Below are 17,351 nucleotides of genomic sequence, written 5' to 3'. Positions count from 1 at the left end.
TAGGAACGTCATCAACTCACCCACTCACTTGCTGTGAATTGTCTGGCCACTGACCTGCTCTGGTCACACATTGGCTCAATCGGACATTACACAGACTTTGTACTGGGGAGCTAGCAGGGTGAAGTGCGTCCTTCTATGAAAACATCACACTTATACCTTATTCTGCTTAACTTAGACCTATTTGCCTCATTCGTAGACACTTTTACGTGCCATCTAGTGGAAGCAAAAGCACAACACAGTCATCCATTTGAAAGCAAGATGGCGGCAATCTCTGCCAAGTCAGTCTGCAGCTGATCCCAACACAAAAGTGGACAAGATACAAAACCTGATCAAATGTTATGATAATTGTTAATTTATGTTTAATCATGTCTTACCAATAGTAAGAAACTAAAATGCTGTTAATTAGGAAATATTCGTTTGAGGACATGAGGACATGTCCCTATAGACAGAAGGACTTTCCTAGACTGGAGTATGAAGCAACAAAAATACATACAGAGTTACGAAATGAACAAATCACAAGGTTTTTAGATATGTTGCATAATTTGCATTTTTTTTTTTTGCAAAGCTTTGTTCAGGAATGGAAATTAACAGTTTTGAACAGTCCCATAGAGTTACAAAACGATGAGCAAATGTCGCAATGTTTGTAATTTTGTTTTTGCACAACAATATTCAGGCACTGAAATAAACTTTTTTTAATACTCTGTGACACACCTGCGGCTATTAAAAATAAATCCATCCCTTTTTTCTCAAAAATGACTTACTGTTTAAAGACACTGCTTAGTTTTTTGTGCCAGGTCCTAAGAATCCCAATTAAGCTGGGAGAAATTGAAAATGCATACCAAACAAAAGCATGGGTTTCAGGAGGTTAAAGTCCCTTCCAGCTGATCCGGACATTTGCGGTCTCTCATACAGCTCCTCTGGGAAATGTCTAGATAAGTTCAGGGTTTCAGTGCATGTGTGAAAAGGGGGAAAGGGAGTTAACCCGATAAATTGGTCAGGCTGATATAAATCCAGATTGAGTAACCTTACTTCTGCTGCCTCATTCAAAGCCCTAACGAAGCATTCTTTATGATCAAACCTTGGCTGCAAACATGCACTGTGCAGTGTATCAGAAAAAGGGTAGCATGGTTTCCGAGTTCAGTCTTTTGATAAGTTATTTTTGTCATTTGGTACCAGCAGTGTGCAGGGTTTCCTAATGTATCTTTAAAGTAATTAGTTTTTATAAAGGGGACTGGGGTAATTAATGGAACATCGGTGCAATTTCAGTAGGAAAACACTCTTGAGGAGCATAAATAATGCATCGCAATTTGGCCCAAGCGTTTTGCAAAAGGAAGATGAAAGAATCTTTTTTTTTTTGTTAATAGAAATCTGTGAGGATATGAGTTAAATACACAATAGACTTAATTTCATTTCTCTGAAATATGAAAGAGGTGTTCTGTCAGTTGCATCACTTCAGTCACATTTCATCACATCACTTTCAGCTCTAACTAATCAGTCTGTCTATTTTTATGCTTTTATGTATTTTGATCCCTAATACTTTGCTGATTTACATCCAGATTCATGGCCAGTAAACTCATTCACATTAATTAATTCTTGAAGTCAGAAATGTTGAGATGCACATGCCTCTGTCATTATTCTGTTCAGGCCTTCATCTCCACCGCAATCGATTTTATTAGTGTGCACTGGCCGCTGTAAAAAGATTACGACCCCAGTGATGAAAAGCACAGCCTCATGATTTAATTAAACCTTCTTAAGATGCTGTATGACGAGTTCATTGAGTCCCAGAGGTCCCTGTTGTGCTGTACGTCTGTGTGTCTCCACCGTGGTATCGATCACATCTCCTGTCCTCACTGTCATTTACAGACTGTGGACATACATAAAGAGAAGGTGGCCAGGCGGGAAATTGGGATTCTCACCACCAACAAGAACACGTCAAGGACCCATAAGATTATAGCGCCAGCTAACATGGAGCGGCCTGTCAGGTACATCAGGAAGCCCATTGACTACACTGTACTGGACGACGTTGGCCATGGCGTCAAGGTAAGCAGAATTTCCTGATATTCTATACGTTTTTGGTATTTTTCTCCACTTTGGATCTGCTCCCTAATCAGATTTCTCTACACTCAGTTCCTCTGCTTCTGTTCTTCCACTTTCTTCTTCCACTTTATCTAATTTTCTTCCCTTCCCCCTCCTCTATTTCTTGCCAGAGGTATTCCTATCTCACTCCTCTCCTCTCTCCCACTTTGACTTGTTTTCCCGCTCACACTCTATCTCTTGTGCTTTCTCTTTCATCTTCAGAAAGCAACCCCTTCTGACCCTACAGGAATATGTTTCAGTGTGGGTTGGTGGGAACGGGTTGGGGGTGGAGATGAACTAAAAAAGTGATTACATCATACAGCTTTCAGAAAATAGCTCTATTCTTAGAGTGTTGTGAATATGGCAAGTGGAGGACAAATTTGTGAGACGTTTTTAAAGGCACTTAGGCCCCAGACCGCCCTCGTAATCTCGTTCTCCAGTTTCTCTAAACCTTTGCAGAGGAATGACGTTATTACAATTGGATTAGTAGTTTATTTTCATGTCAGTACAATCTGAAAGGCAGGAGAGAAGCTGATTTTGATGTGATAAACTGATGATCCAAGAGTGACATTTTCACTCCCTCTCTGCCATTAGGGCTCACTTTAGGGGTCACTGGGTCGTCCTGACCATGGCGGTAATGACATCATTTCCTGATGGCCGGAGGCATTTTTCGTGATCTTCGCCCTCCCCCCGAAAGTCCTCTGTCACATCAATCAGCCAATCAATTGCAGCTTTCAGACAGATTGGATTAGAGGCCCGCCATTACCGTCCCGTAGCGTTACAGGCATTGATAAGGCAGGATAAAAGCCATTGTGTCACTCTCAATTTACTGTGTAGAGAATTGCATTGGACCCTTCCGTCATGGTGGAAGCGTGTGCTGGCTAATGGGTAGTGAAAGATTTTATTTGGGTGTGTTTCTCACGATAGGGGCCAGGTTTTGTGGACATAAAGTGCTCCTGCAACTAGCCCTAAAAGCCTAAGATGAGTTAGCATTTTTGCACTTCGGGTTCCCTTGTCTTGAAATCAATGGGTTTTTTGGAATGGCTCTTTGGTTAGATGCCTGAGGTATGGCCTGTGGTTAACACAATCTTAAGAGACTTTAATGTTTTATTATACAACATTAAATACTACAGTCATGAATTGTGAAGCTTTTTTGTGTCTTAAAAAAGGCAGTTGCTAAAAAGTGGCTAAATGAGACTTCAGAATGTCATCACTCCAAACACAGCTTTACAACCTTGTTGCGGTGACGACGTTAAGTCATGTAATGGTGGTGTAGTTAATTTATAGCCTGACTTTAGCTTTTTACTTCTGGCAATTGTGTTTAGGCTTCAAAACTCTTAAAAGTGGTGTTCATTTGTAAAGATTATCTTGCTGAACAAAACGTTTAAGTATCATAAACATTTGTTTGCCGCAGAGCTCATTTTCTGCGATAATCCAAAATCCCATTGAAAAAATCCCATTGGCTTTTTGACAAGGGAACCAGGGTGACGCTAACTTCCGCATCGCCCTACGGAGAAACGTCACCCCAGGAGCACTGTATTATGTACTTAAATTGTAAGAAGACCTTTTTCTTTTTTACATACAGTAACTATTTTGTATTAAAGCAACAGTTCTACATTTTTTGAAATTTGCTAATTTAGCCTCTTTCAGAATGAAATAAGAAAATGACATCTATTTAATGTCTGTATGCTTAATATGAAAGTATATATGAAGCTAGCTAGCTATGAGGCTGTTAGCTTAGCCTCCCCTGTTTAAATGCTGAGTTTAGAGCTGTCTTTAAGCTTGTTTGCTCTTTGCAGATAGAAATCTATAGAACCCTTCTTCACTCTTTATTGTTACCCAGTAGTGCAGTACACAACAAGACTTCACCAGTATCTCTTGATACTGTTGCTGTTTCTCGCCCCAGTTTGCTCAGTGCCGTTAAATTGTATGTAGCCTATATGATACAGGGGTTTAATACCAATGTACAATTTCATGACAGCAGGGGAGCTCTGTGTGCTGATGAAGATCATGTGATGCGTTTAAAAGCTTCAGAACATCTACTAAATGTACTTTGAGGTGTTTAATCAGCTGCTGTCTCCAAGATAGGGATTCAATGATATCATGATATTCATACTTTTTGAATTACAAATTCATTTGATTTGTGTTAAGGGCAAAAAGAATGCAAAATCACCATGAGGTTCGAATGAATCATCCACAGCTCTGACTCAACTGTTAGACTAAACAAAAGAGTTGCTCAAAATTAGAATACCACTACATCATTGCACAATAGTGTCAAATTACCGAAACCAGCGTGTTTCATGGCTGCCTTGAGAGTGTTTGATGCATCTATTTTAAGAACATTACACATTACTCTGGGCCTAATCTCAGCGGATTTTCTCCTTTAGATGTCTTTATGAATGCTGCCGTTAGTGAGTGAATGTGATGGGGAACACACACACACACCCACCCACACACACACACGCTCCTGCAGCCGTCCTACATCACTCACCTCCTTTCGTCTATGCATGTCACGGCCCAAAGAGCCAATCAATATTCAGCATCAATACTCCATATTATATAGTATCCTGTGATGGCTGCTGTCAGAGGCCCGGCTTGTATAGAATATCTATCACCATGGTTTACTTACTGACCAGAATCAATACTTTAATGGGAGTTTAAATCATGTCTATTGCCTTCAGTTAGCTGTGAAACTCGTTATGTGTAGCTGAGCGTTTGCACTGGCCTAAATGTTGAATGGGTTTTACGGCCTCACACTGTGTTTGTACAGTTAAACACACAAAGCATGAGTTGTAACGGCGAGAAGAGACATCATGTACTGTCACCTACATTATTGAATAGAAGCTGCTCTCAGATCAGAAGCAATAAAGAAAAAAGAGGAACTGAGAGAATAGAGAAGGTGAAATTCGTCGGGCGGATAATCTGAACATCATGTCAATAATCAATGAAAACTCACAGCTGACAGATCAAGATGTTCCTGCTTCTGAAGGCGTCACTGATAGTGACGTAATGTTTTTTAGCTTTAGAATTTTATTGTTCCAGTCAGCTGATGTTTAATCTAATCGGTGGGGATGATGTCAGGTGTTTGAAGTTAGATTGCATGTCGTTGATATTTTGTGTTGTGTCAGTTATGAGTTTGTAAGATTAGTTTAAAGGGAGACTTTGGGTTAGGGGGAATTTTGAGATTTTTTTATTTATGTCGAATAAGTAATGACAGCCTGCATGCACAGAGGTCAGCAAGTCACCATTGTCTTAAAGTGGAAATAGCCTTTGATTGCACAATGTATTTGCCTATAGAATGTTGACACCATCAGCGTTTAGAGAAGGTCCCTATAAGCCTCATTTTCACTTTGTTATTCTTTCTGCCACCACGTACGATCCAGGTCCCCAGATGTGCTGACGTTTGAAGCCAATTTTCGTAGCAGACAAACAGTGGTACTGCACAAAATGCCCTGAGGCCCAAAAATACTTTTTCCCATAGACTAGAAAGAAAGAAACATCTGTGACTCAGTGGATACATGTTTTTTGAGCATCACAACCCCACAAAATGACTCGTTTCACTATCAGGATTTGGTCCATTCAGTCTGATAACATTTTGAAAGTCTACAAGAGCTGCAAGAAATCTTTTTTAATCAACTTGAATCTTTTTATCCCCATTCAAGTTAGTGGAGCACTTTAACCGGAAGTCAACCGGCCAAAGTTAGCTGCTCGGCCGCCATAAGTCTTTAGCGCACTTGCTCTATGGGCCGTACAGTGTGGAAGTAATGCAGATATTCCCTGAATCATCTGGGTAATTTTATACACAGCAGTTGAACCATTTTGGCTTCATGCGCCAATGGGCAACTCTCATAGGAACACATAGGGTCCCACATTCAATTCTGTATCCAGTTCTCCAAATACATCCATGGGAACTGAGGAAAATAAAGACTTGATTTACAGCACAAAGGAAGTGCGTCAACCATTGCGCCTCTGTTTTCCCCTGTACTCAAAAACCCCTTAAAAACTCCCTGTTCAAGGCAGAAATGTCACCTAAAAAGCACAATCACAGAATGGAGGAGACTGAGGTGCCTTGCCTTTAAGCCGGCAGTGGAGGTAGTAATAGCGCCAAATCAACAAATGTGCAAAAAGGAGAGCCGGTAGGACCGAATGGGTGTGGCATTTTGACGATGTGTTATGTGGGCGACCCAGCGCTTGGAGATTGTACATGGCATGAAACTAGAAGTGGGAGGCTGAGCTTAGTGGCATGTTTCCGCAGTTGTTTGGTCCTGTATAAGCAAAGGTGGCATGAAGAAGACACTTTGTAGCGGCCATATAGCTTGATCTCTGTGTATAAAGGGCTGAAGAGTATCAATGTAAGTTTTTTACAGTTACTTTCCCCTGTAGCAGAAATGGTGGAAGATGGAACAACCAAGGTAACTGTGGATAGTGTAGTGGTTGCTCTAAGAGTTAAATGCTACAGCAAACAGCTTAGAAATACACAAGAAGAGCAAGTGGTGTATCTGTTTACAGTGCAGCCAAACAAACTCATGCTGTGATAAAGAAGGCAGTCAAAAATAATTGCACAAATTCCACATGGTATCAGTAGTCTGTTACCTTGCTGAGGAATTGGGGGTGTGCAGCCTGTTGCCTGCATCTCTCCATCTAACAGCTCACTGTGGCTCATCTATCTTGTTCCATTATGCAGTATTTACAACTCATCTGCTGTCAAAAATGCCCCAAAAGAGTGTTGTCTTGTTTTGTAGATGCATTTAAGCTCTAACTGTGGGTGACAAATACACTGGGTTTGCAGTGACAGCATCACAACACAAGCCACCCCGTGTTTGCTAATTGAACACTTTAAATGTGAAACAGCAGCAGCAGCAGTAGGAAAATTTTCAGTTTGTGTCAGCAGTAATTTAAGACAGCTCTGTTACGTTGTGAAGAGAGTAAACAGTAAGAAATTGAGCTTATTTTAGGGACAAAATAAAATATAGTATTGTTGGATAACATGCATGGATCGTTTACAGTGAACCCCTTGTGCGTATGAAGCCAGTGTCAATCCTGTGTGGACATGGCGGACCCCGCCACTAACAATAAAAAGTAATATATTAGAATAAAGTACAGAAAATACACTATATATACATTTAATTGCTATTGCTGAAAAATGGCATCAAAACAGGGTTTGAGTTCATGAAAATCTGAAGTATTGTAGTTAATTAATGATCCTGTCTTTCACATTTTTAAGGAGCTAATGGCACCATGTCGGTCAAACTTTCCCAGTTTGAAATTTTTGATTTGGGGTTTTTTGACACTTTCGAACATGAAATAGTCACACATTAGCCACTGTCATCTTGTTTGGACTAAATATTTTTTGGGATGTACTCTGAATCTCAGGAAGTGTTTGAGTCCTTTATACTGAACGTTGACCAGATAGACTCACCCAACTCCGACAGACTGCACTGCTCTAGATTTCACCCCCAGCTCGACATGCTAAGCCTTTTTGGACTTGATAATGACCTTAATCTGAACCTGTCTGTCCCACAATTCAACTTAGACGTTGCTAAAGCATTTCCACACAGACAGTCTGGTTTGTGCAGCAAAACACAGATACAGCATTAGCTGGGAAGATAAGGGAAGGCGGTAGTAGGCCTTTGCATTCCCAGCATGACCTAGATTGTAAATTGAATCTCGTCTGGCTCAGATAACCTGGGGAGAGTGAAATTTGAATGTGAAATTAACCATTCACAGCTGAAGGTGTTTTCTGTTTTTAAAGAGGCAGAGATCGCTTCATGCTGACCCAAGCCATGAATCTGCTTTTTTGTTTCATCTTCTTTCTCTTGTGGTCTTGTGATGCTACAGTGCTTTCTGTAAAGGCCACTGGGGAAGCTGCATTATAGATGAGCCACTTGACTCTGCAGTTGTCAAACCCCACTGCTCTGTTGACTCTATATTCTCTTTGACAGCAGCCCACACAAGTACAAAGGTGGTTTTTATCACTGCCAGTAATGTGATAATCTCAGTTTTGAGTCCAAACCTGGATTTGAACAAAAAAAAATGGAGTCAAAGAAACACATATATGCTCAGCAGACTTAAAATCCATATCTGTAAGACAGCCTTTTGATGCACAAAGATACCCTATTGGGATAAAACTTGTTTCACTTGCACAATAGCTGTGCCATCAGATCCCTGTGATTTCCTTCCAGTCTGACTGTGGCACAGGGTGTGGCACTGTAGGTCTGAGTAAAGGGAGCAGCAGTCAGGAGCCACAATGTTTTCCTCTGCTGGTATGACTTATAACCACTGACCTGCCAGGGTCTTACTAAATGTTTACTCAGTGTAAATACAATGAGGAATCATTTTTCTCCTGCTCGCTTGTACTTTGACTTCTACTGATCTGTTTGGACATGGCCATTTTGACATGCCCTCTTTCTGTCTCTCTCTTCTGTCTTTTATCTCCTTCGCCTTCATAAGTGGCTAAAAGCCAAGGTAAGCCTGGTTTATCACATGACCCATTCTACTGTAATGTATTATTGATAGATACGTCCAGCTCCCTTTCACAGCAAATCCCTATACATGTGATTATTGTGGTCATTTCCCATGTTATTCCCATTAACAGACTTGTACTGTAGTCCTCCTATTCCAGAACACAGCCTGACGCTCCGTAACACCCTCCTTGTATGTTGTCATTCACTTTGTATGTTGTGTAGTCGGTTGCCCATACATGTTCTATAGTTTATTTAAAATCCTTATAGCCTACCCAGAGAAAGCAAACACTCTTTTTCCTTAAAAGGACAGTTCACCTCAAATGAGAAATACATATTTTACCTCTTACTTGTAGTGCTATTCATCAATCTAGATTGTTTTGGTGTGAGTTGCCGAGTGTTGGAGATATCAGCTGCACAGATCTCTCCGATATAATGGAACTCAATGGCACTCGGCTTGTGGTACTCAAAGTGCCAAAAACATATGTTTGAAAAACTCAGCAGTAATGTCTCTTTCCAGAAATCACGCCACAGTTACTAAAGATAATCCTCAGCCCTTGTTATGAGCACTCTCATGAAGGAACTATTTTGTTTGTACCAAACTAAAACTACCAACCATATCACCGTGCAGAAAGACGTGTGCATCTTCTCATGGACGAGAGGCTCGTGCTTGTGAGAGCATGAGGTGTAAACAGTAATGGCGTCCTCCTCGGCTGAGCTGTAACATTAGCTAGCTCAGTGGTGCTAGGTAAGCTAGCAGTAGATGCACTAGAGCTGGATATTGGTACTAAAGTCTTTTGATATTGCCCAAAATAACCCAGTAACAAACAGTATTGAAACTTCTCCAATCAATTGCATTAGATCCTTTTTGTGCCAGGGGTCCCATCTCGGATCGTTCCAACTTACTGCCAGATCAGCAAACTTTCTGTTGCTGCCGTCTCCAGAGCCACTTTTCACTTGGTCACAGCGAATGGTCAGTTCAACATCTGCCTGGTTAGCACCAGCTAACACAACAGCAGCAGCTAACATCTGACACTGAGCCATTTAAAGCTCCCAACAACAACATGAACACGTAAATGGCGCAACGCTGTCGTTAAACCCATTCTAACAATTAGGTAACGTTAGCTGTGTGATGCTAACAGCTAACCCTGTCACTGTGCTTGCAGCTGGACAGACTCTCACAATTGTCCCAGGCACAGAGCTCACACTCCCACAGCAGTAGCTACACCCCATAAGTTGAGGTGTGGTGAAGCTTAGTGCGGTGTATTTGACTGAATTGGCAGTTCAAAGATTCCAAGATACTACCAAAATCTTCTAAAAAATTTCTGTACTACACGCCACTCCATTCACATTATGGGTATTGAATGAAGTACTAAGGGTACTGTTATGGTTACTTTTTAAACAGTACCCAGCCATAAGATGCATACTTTTTTCTGCGCAATGATATGCCTGGCGTGTTGGTAGAAAGAAAATAGTCCCTACATGAAACTGCTCACAACAAGGTCTGTGGATTCTCATCAGTAACCGAGGCATGATTTCTGAAAAGAGACACTGATGTTGAGTTTTCAAGAGTATTTTTTTGGCGCTTTCAGCACCGCAAGCTGAGTGCCATCTACAAAAGTAGTTCCTTCATACTGAAGAGAAGGCAACTCACACCAAAACAATCTAGATTAATAAATAGCACTACAACTAAGAGAGGAAATGGTTTTCTGATTCTGGGTTGAACTGTACCTTTAAGTGTTTGGTAAAGACTAAACAGTTAAGTGGATCTTGCAATACTGTAAATCCAGATATTGCTAAATTCAAGGTTTTAGTTATTGGATTTTTACCTGCTTGTTAAGACTGTGTGTGTCCTAACAAGTGTTTTGCAAGAAGCCTTGTTGAAACAAATCAGAGGTTCTTAACCTGCAATTCACCCTATGACTGAGTTAAACACAAGCTGGGGTGGCATTACATAACTCCTCAAATATTACCAACTGAAATACAAATCTGTGTTGTTGAAGAGTTGTTATCTGGGCAGCCTATAGCATTTGATTTTTTTCACTCAAGTAGTACTGGCCCACACAGTCTGAAGTCATTTGTTTGTTAAATATGTGTTGTTTTTTTCTTCTAACCACAGCAACATGGAAACAACCAGTCAATCAGAGGAGGAACACTATCGAGGACCAATCCGCCGACCCAGAAGCCGCCGAGCCCTCCCATGTCAGGGCGCGGCACGCTCGGGTAAAGATTTCCATTTCAGTCACCATGAAAGGAAAACTAATCCTTTAATTATCAAATGCTGAAAGACAAAAACAGAGCTCTTGTGTGGGCGATACAAGAACATGCAATTACAGTACATTTATTTATCTTTTAAGATGATTTTTTTGGCATTTGTGGGGGTTTTTTTAATGAATAAATGTTTGGTGAAGAGTAACATGAAATAACACAGTGAACAAACATTACCCACTGAGCTATCAGGATGCCAAGGGACATTATTTTTTAACTCAAGTGTGTTCGTGATTGTGGTTTTGGCTCATTTACACATTTGAAATGACAAAAGTGATGTAAGCGAAGCCAGAGTTAAAGGGATCCAGGCAAAAAAGAAAACTTTTACCTGTTAGTGTAAGACAGCCCTCACACCTCGATGACACCTGTCGTTGTCTGATGCGCAGCAGCAGCAGTCAGCGACACTAATCAGATATTAATTCCAAGAGTAAACTGTGATGTACTCACATGCAGCCTGTAGCACACAGCATCCAGCTGGGTAAACTGATAGGATTTACTACGCTCTAGTGAACACGGCCCTCGCAAGTTTTAATAGTGGGATTTGCACTGAATTATGATCATTCCTGTCTTTGATTTATTATTTATTTGCCTCAGACGCAACACATCCTACAAGACCCTGGAGCCGGTGAAGCCGCCCACCGTGCCCAACGACTATATGACCAGCCCCGCCCGACTAGGAAGTCAGCATGGCCAGCAGCACAGCCCCGGACGCACGGCATCGCTTAACCAGAGGCAACGCACACACAGGTACATGAGAAAAGAGGAGTCATACAGTCTGTCACACACACACACAAACCAGTGCAGCTCTACAGGTTATTGTAAGGTTGTTGTATTGTTACATTGTAAATTGAATATTTTTGGAGTGTCACTTGAGACAAACAAGAAGAAGGTGCCATCATGGGCTTTGTGCTAGTGTAATGTAATTTACTGCTATTATAAAACATTTTAAACACTTAACAATAAATTGATTGATCAGAAAATAATCAATACATTAATCGATAATGAAAAAATGACTTGCACAATAATAATAAAGAAGCATACTGGCTTGTTGTGTAATAGACACAGTGGGACAATCTTTGCAGTTTGCAGAAAAATGTGGATACACACATACTCTGTAAAGATGAGCTTAGCTGCAGTAACAGATCAACACACACACACTGACATGTTACTTAAAGTCAAGCTAGGTTCATTTTTTAATCTAAATCTTTTTTTTTTTTGAAAGTCAATAAAGTAAAGAAAACATTAAAGAAGAGCAACAGAAAATGTTTCCCAAAAACAGAAGTGCAATTTGTGCAGCAGGCACAGAGTACACAGAAGAAGTGGTAATAAAATTACACTTTAGAAAATTAACAATTACTCTACAGTATCCAACCAAGGTAGTGGCAGAATCACAATACACCAATAAGAACTTAATGTGTGTGCAAAATGTTGCATATCAATCCAATCTGGATTTTTGGGGCGGATCACTGATTGCAGGAACCAGTATCAGCCAATAAAAATTTTATCAGCTATTTTTTTTAATTCATTCTCAGTCCTGTGTCAAATATTCTTATTTTGTATCATATTTAGTCAACTTTATCATGTCTTATTTTGAGTTTTAGTTGACTGAAAGTCATGGCATTTAAATCTTATCTCAGTCAAAGAAAACTGTAACTATTTTAGTCTTAGTCTGTTGAAAGTGAAACCGTTGACTTTTTAGTCATCAGATTATATCGGTCAATGTGGTCGAGCCAAAACTAATAGCTTTGTCGTTTTAGTCAAACCTGTTTCACAGAAGATTTTATCTCATCATTATCTGATGAAAAACACAGGATAAATCATTACTTGCCCTGCTTTGGTTTCACATCAGCGTCACTGTGCGTAAAACCGACACTTGCAACACACTCTCTCACACACGTGCACATATACGCCAACCAGTATTACAACCAATATTTCATCTGCATTTTAGGGACACATAGAAGAATTGGCTCGCGCATTTTGTGTCATCTGATCAGCTCTTCTGACCGGCCTGTAGAGACCAGACCACCATTCAAACTATGTAGGACAAATATCAGCCGATCAGTTGGAGCACCCCTAATATAAACAGCTTTACGAAGCAACTTTAAAGCTAAATAGCTCAAAGCAAATTAAAAAGGTCTCAAGCAAAGTTGCATCAACTGATGAAGTCAGAACATAATGTGGAGTCAGTATTTGCCTCATAACATCAAACTGATAGCACCCTGCCCCCTGCTGATATGATGAAGTTAGAGATCCAAACTTTGCAACAAACTTTTTGGATAAAAGTCTCTAAAATCAGCAGTTTAAGTATTAATCAACTTTGCACAGCTTTTAAAGGCGAGCGAGACCGATACTTCAGGCTTTTTTCCCATTTTTGGATAGGTATGAGTGGAATTAGTGTTCCAGCTACACCTCTAAATTGAGCACTAAATGTGTACTGAGTGTTTCAGTAATGTGGGAAAAGCATCTCTCCAAAAAAGCGCTGGTCCCCTCCGTGTCTGATAGTTGTAATCTCTTCATTTAGTTCAGCTGTTTGGAGCACTTTCACACCTCTTCCTCCTCTCCACTTCACTAAATCCAGCATTTGTCAGACAAGGCTCGGAGGGTTTCCTACCGCGGTCTGAATCACTTTGATATTAATATCTGTAAAAGCCTCTGATATAAAGTGCTGTTTCAGAAGAAAACCCTAAGTCAACTGCAGCGTGGAAACCCTTGAACATGGCTCTCAAGGTTTGTTACCCAGAAGTCTGCGCACAGAGGAAGCGGGGGGACGCTTTCATCAAGTTTGAGTTACGAGTGAGTGAAGTCGCCTCATTAGCTAAAAAGCCTGTTATACTGACTGTGACACCCATAAATATTACACAACTATTTTATTTTTCCTCGCCCCAACTTCTCTTTCTTGCTCATGTATGTTTACACAGAGCTGCTCGATCACACAGAAGTTCTTCATCTTCTTCATCAATTCAACCCAAACTTCCAGGACTTCTTGTAATTAGTGGCCTCCGATGTTTAAAGCAGCATCACAGTTACTGATGTGTGGTTCAAAGCCACCGTGATGTCCCTTTAACAAAGTGGTGCTGTCCTCAGCGTCGGGCCGTACCCGCCCTGCTTCAGCTAATATTGCTGTGGCATCACTATTTGATTACACCGGACTGAAGTCGGCTGTGCTTATTCAGCTCATCAGTCTCTGCCATCCTCAACTGAAGCCTAAATTCAATACAGGCATCTCTGTGTTCCTGCTGTTATTATTTCATATTTTCAGTGGGAAGGATTACACTGTCGTATGCAGGTATCATTGTTCTACGAAAGCCTGTTTGTCACAGTCACAGTTTGCATCTAACTGCATTTAAGATGGTGGTTAGATGAAGCATACAACAAAATTCAACAACTGACTTAAAAATGAATTGTGGCAGCTGTTTTGCCACAACAACCAGAAACCTCACTCAGCTACCATCTACTCTTCCTCTCCTTCATTATTTGTTCAAGGGTAAGTTCAGTATTTTTCAGCCTCTATTTTCCCATGTTTTTTGTAAGTGACTAATGGGACAACAGTATCTGAAACTGGTCCGACATTAAGAGAGAGTACTGCAGCCAGCAGCCATAAAACAGGCTGCAATGTAACCACCCATATACGCACCGTCAATGTACATCCACTAAAAGTGCTTGTTTTTGTCACTGACAGGCTCAGATTGTTATTTTAAGCATCTCACAATATTATTGAAAGGGTCCATACAGAGAAAGACCTTCTTGTTGAAGAGTAAGATGCTTTTTGTTTAACCAGAAACAGCCCTGAAATTGCTAGCACTAAACCCCTCCATTTAAAAAAACAGTAATTTAATCATCATAAAACACACTTCATTCAATGTCGGCAGAAACAAAATAACAATCACAAAAAGTGTCTTGGTTCGTCTTTCCCCCGTTTTAACACACCACCAACTCTGTCTCTTTTTAATTTACCTAATTAGATGTGAAAATACACTGGCTCTAACATGCTAAATTTGCTGTTTCTGGTTAAACAAACAGGGTTCTCACTCTTAGGCTATAGTTCTTTTTAAATAGGAATTGTGCAAATTTGCAGGAAAGCCCAATCAGTCTTCGTTCAGCATTGGCAGTATAAAAAAAAAAATCGGGGAGTGCGGCAAAATGCTGCCTGCCTACTTTTGTTCATACAGAATACGCCTTTTCCAGGGCAGTGGGGGGCGTGAGCAAGTAACAAAACGTGTAGCTCAGCGTGTGCTCCGAGGGAAGCCGCAGCTGGTCAGTCCTTCGGTGATTCTCTCATAAGTTGGCCCGTTCTTCACCGTCCCCATGACGGTTAATGGCCTCTTCGTTTGCGAGGCCAAGGAGGGCGCGCAATTCCTTGTCCCCTCAGTTGCTCATCTTTACTGTGTCTGTCAGGTTTACGTTTCCCTCTTGCTACTAGCTGCTCGCTCATTCCTGCTATCAGCTGTTTCCTGTCTTCAAGTCTTCAACGGCCCCTCCCGTTGTGGAAGGGCGCCTCGTTCTTTTTAAACCAAAAAGGTTCCGCCAATATGACTATCCTACGAGGCGGAAAATTGGGCACCTCAGATCAACTCGCCAATCCGGCTCTGTGTGTCTAAATGCTCACAGCTTGCCGGCAAAATGGCCCAACATTTGCGGAAAATCTGGCAGTGTTAAAGGGGCTTATCTCTGTGGGAATCCTTTTACTGTAAGTTGTCAGACACTTAGAATAACAATCTGAGCCTGTTAGTGACAAAAACAAGCACTTTTAGTGGATGCACATTGACGGTGCACACATGCCCCGAGTGAATACATCTCAGTCTGTTTCAGCAGCCAGCTGCAGTGGTCTCTTCCAATACTGGACCAATTTCAAAATGTTGTTCCCATTAGTCACCTCGACACAAAAACATGAGAAATAGTTTCCAGGTTGAAAACTACCAAACTCACCCTTTAATTTTAAACCAAATTAAATGTAATTGGGGTGTCTCTAACTATGGTACTGACCATGGAGTACGTCCTCTGGTTGGTGTCCAGCTGGGGACCTCTGCTGCATGTCCTCATCTGTCTCCCATATTTTCCTTTCCTATTTCCCTACTGCAGGTTCTCTGATAAAGACATTAAGTGCCCCCAAAATGGTCATTAAATAAAATTTGTTATCAGTATGTAAGATACTTAAACAGATTTGATGCTGGACTCGGTAAGCTGCTTCCAAAACAGACAAAATCAGCCACTCAGTCCAAATAGCTGTACAACGCCAGGGTTGGAAATTAGCACCAGCCAAATGCCAGTAAAATATGCAAGTGGCTGCTAGATTTTGGAATCCACCAGCCACAGTGGGAAGTGGACAAAAATGTTAACTTCCAACCCTGTGTAACACCACACATTTAAACACACTATATGCTCTGAAAATCAATTAATCATATTAAAAAACATGTTAAAACAAGTTTTAAAATGTTTGCTGTCTTTTCAGTCTCTCCATTTTTAATTTAATTTTTTTTTTTTTTTTTTTTTTTNTCCATTTTTAATTTAATTTTTTTTTTTTTTTTTTTTTTTTTAAATTTTTAACGTTTTTGGACTTTGCATTCCTAAATGAGGCTTTTCAAATATGCAGATGCAAAAGTTAAACACATGAACTAGCCTGTATTTATTGTTTGCACATTTTGCACCAGCAGGATATACATTAGCATCTTGTTTAGCTGCCTTTTAGGTGCATTTTCTGTGCTGATCACTTTGCACATTTCAACATGAAAATAAGTATAGAACATCTGCAAGCTCATTGTGAGCAATTGATCTTTATATAAAATGTTTTTCAGAGCCCTGAGCTGAACTTGCGTTAGATGATTATGCTAGATTGCAGAAACCCGCATGTTCTTTGTGCTTCGGGTTATTTAAAGCCTCAATAACAATTTTTTTTTATCTTAGATTATCCTCAGGGCTACTTTGTAAGTCTGTTTTCCCCACTTATGTCAAATCATATCATGTCACAAAGCCCTAAGCACATAACTTACATATTGTTTTAACATTTTGTTCCTTACTTTGAGAATGGGGGCTTTTTTCTTTATTGGCTCCAGGGATTTTTGTCAGCTGTGAGCAAGTGAGCTGGAACTTCCTTAAAGCCTCGCTGTGTGTTACAGACGGCTGATTTATAAACAGCTCGCTGTGTCGAGTGGAGGCTGAATGAGCCAGGCAGGCAGGAAGGTGGAGAGATGGAGTGGAGTGCTTTTTTGTTTCACAGCGAGCGCTTTGAAACAAAGACGAAAGAAAAAGCTGGGGAAGAGATAAATGGGTTAGTGAAGAAACTGTTTAAGTTATAGAGGGATTAGACTGGAGAAATCCATAACATGCAGATGGGGGAGTGAAGAACGCCGTTGACTTCAAAAGAGGGATGGCATGATATTGTTTAGCCTTTATCCCCAAAGACACTTAGCTCCCACCGCCACCAACATCCTTCAGAGGGGTAACCCCGGCTGTTTGTGCCTGGAGCGCCCCGGGGCTCGACTGACATGGATCAGAGAGGAGGAGAGGGGAGAGGGGGATGATGGCAAAAGGGGATAAAGAGATGTGGGG

General features: G+C 40.8%; 1 protein-coding gene across 11 annotated transcripts in view; it reads left to right on the top strand.

Moving 5' to 3' along the window:
- abi1a (abl-interactor 1a) overlaps positions 1-17,351 on the top strand; it is a 69,754-nt gene that overhangs the window by 40,279 nt on the left and 12,124 nt on the right. For 7 of the 11 annotated variants that reach the window (XM_050057226.1, XM_050057229.1, XM_050057235.1 and 4 more), the window contains exons 3-6: positions 1,864-2,040; positions 8,527-8,541; positions 10,657-10,760; positions 11,400-11,552. In XM_050057226.1, coding sequence (XP_049913183.1) covers positions 1,864-2,040; positions 8,527-8,541; positions 10,657-10,760; positions 11,400-11,552 — 449 coding nt within the window. The remainder of the gene's footprint in view (positions 1-1,863; positions 2,041-8,526; positions 8,542-10,656; positions 10,761-11,399; positions 11,553-17,351) is intronic. The other 4 variants (XM_050057227.1, XM_050057233.1, XM_050057231.1 and 1 more) reach the window with 1 other exon arrangement.

Source organism: Epinephelus moara, chromosome 11 (genome assembly GCF_006386435.1).
Source record: "Epinephelus moara isolate mb chromosome 11, YSFRI_EMoa_1.0, whole genome shotgun sequence".
Lineage (NCBI taxonomy): Eukaryota > Metazoa > Chordata > Actinopteri > Perciformes > Serranidae > Epinephelus > Epinephelus moara.
This window is presented reverse-complemented; position numbering and strand designations above follow the sequence as displayed.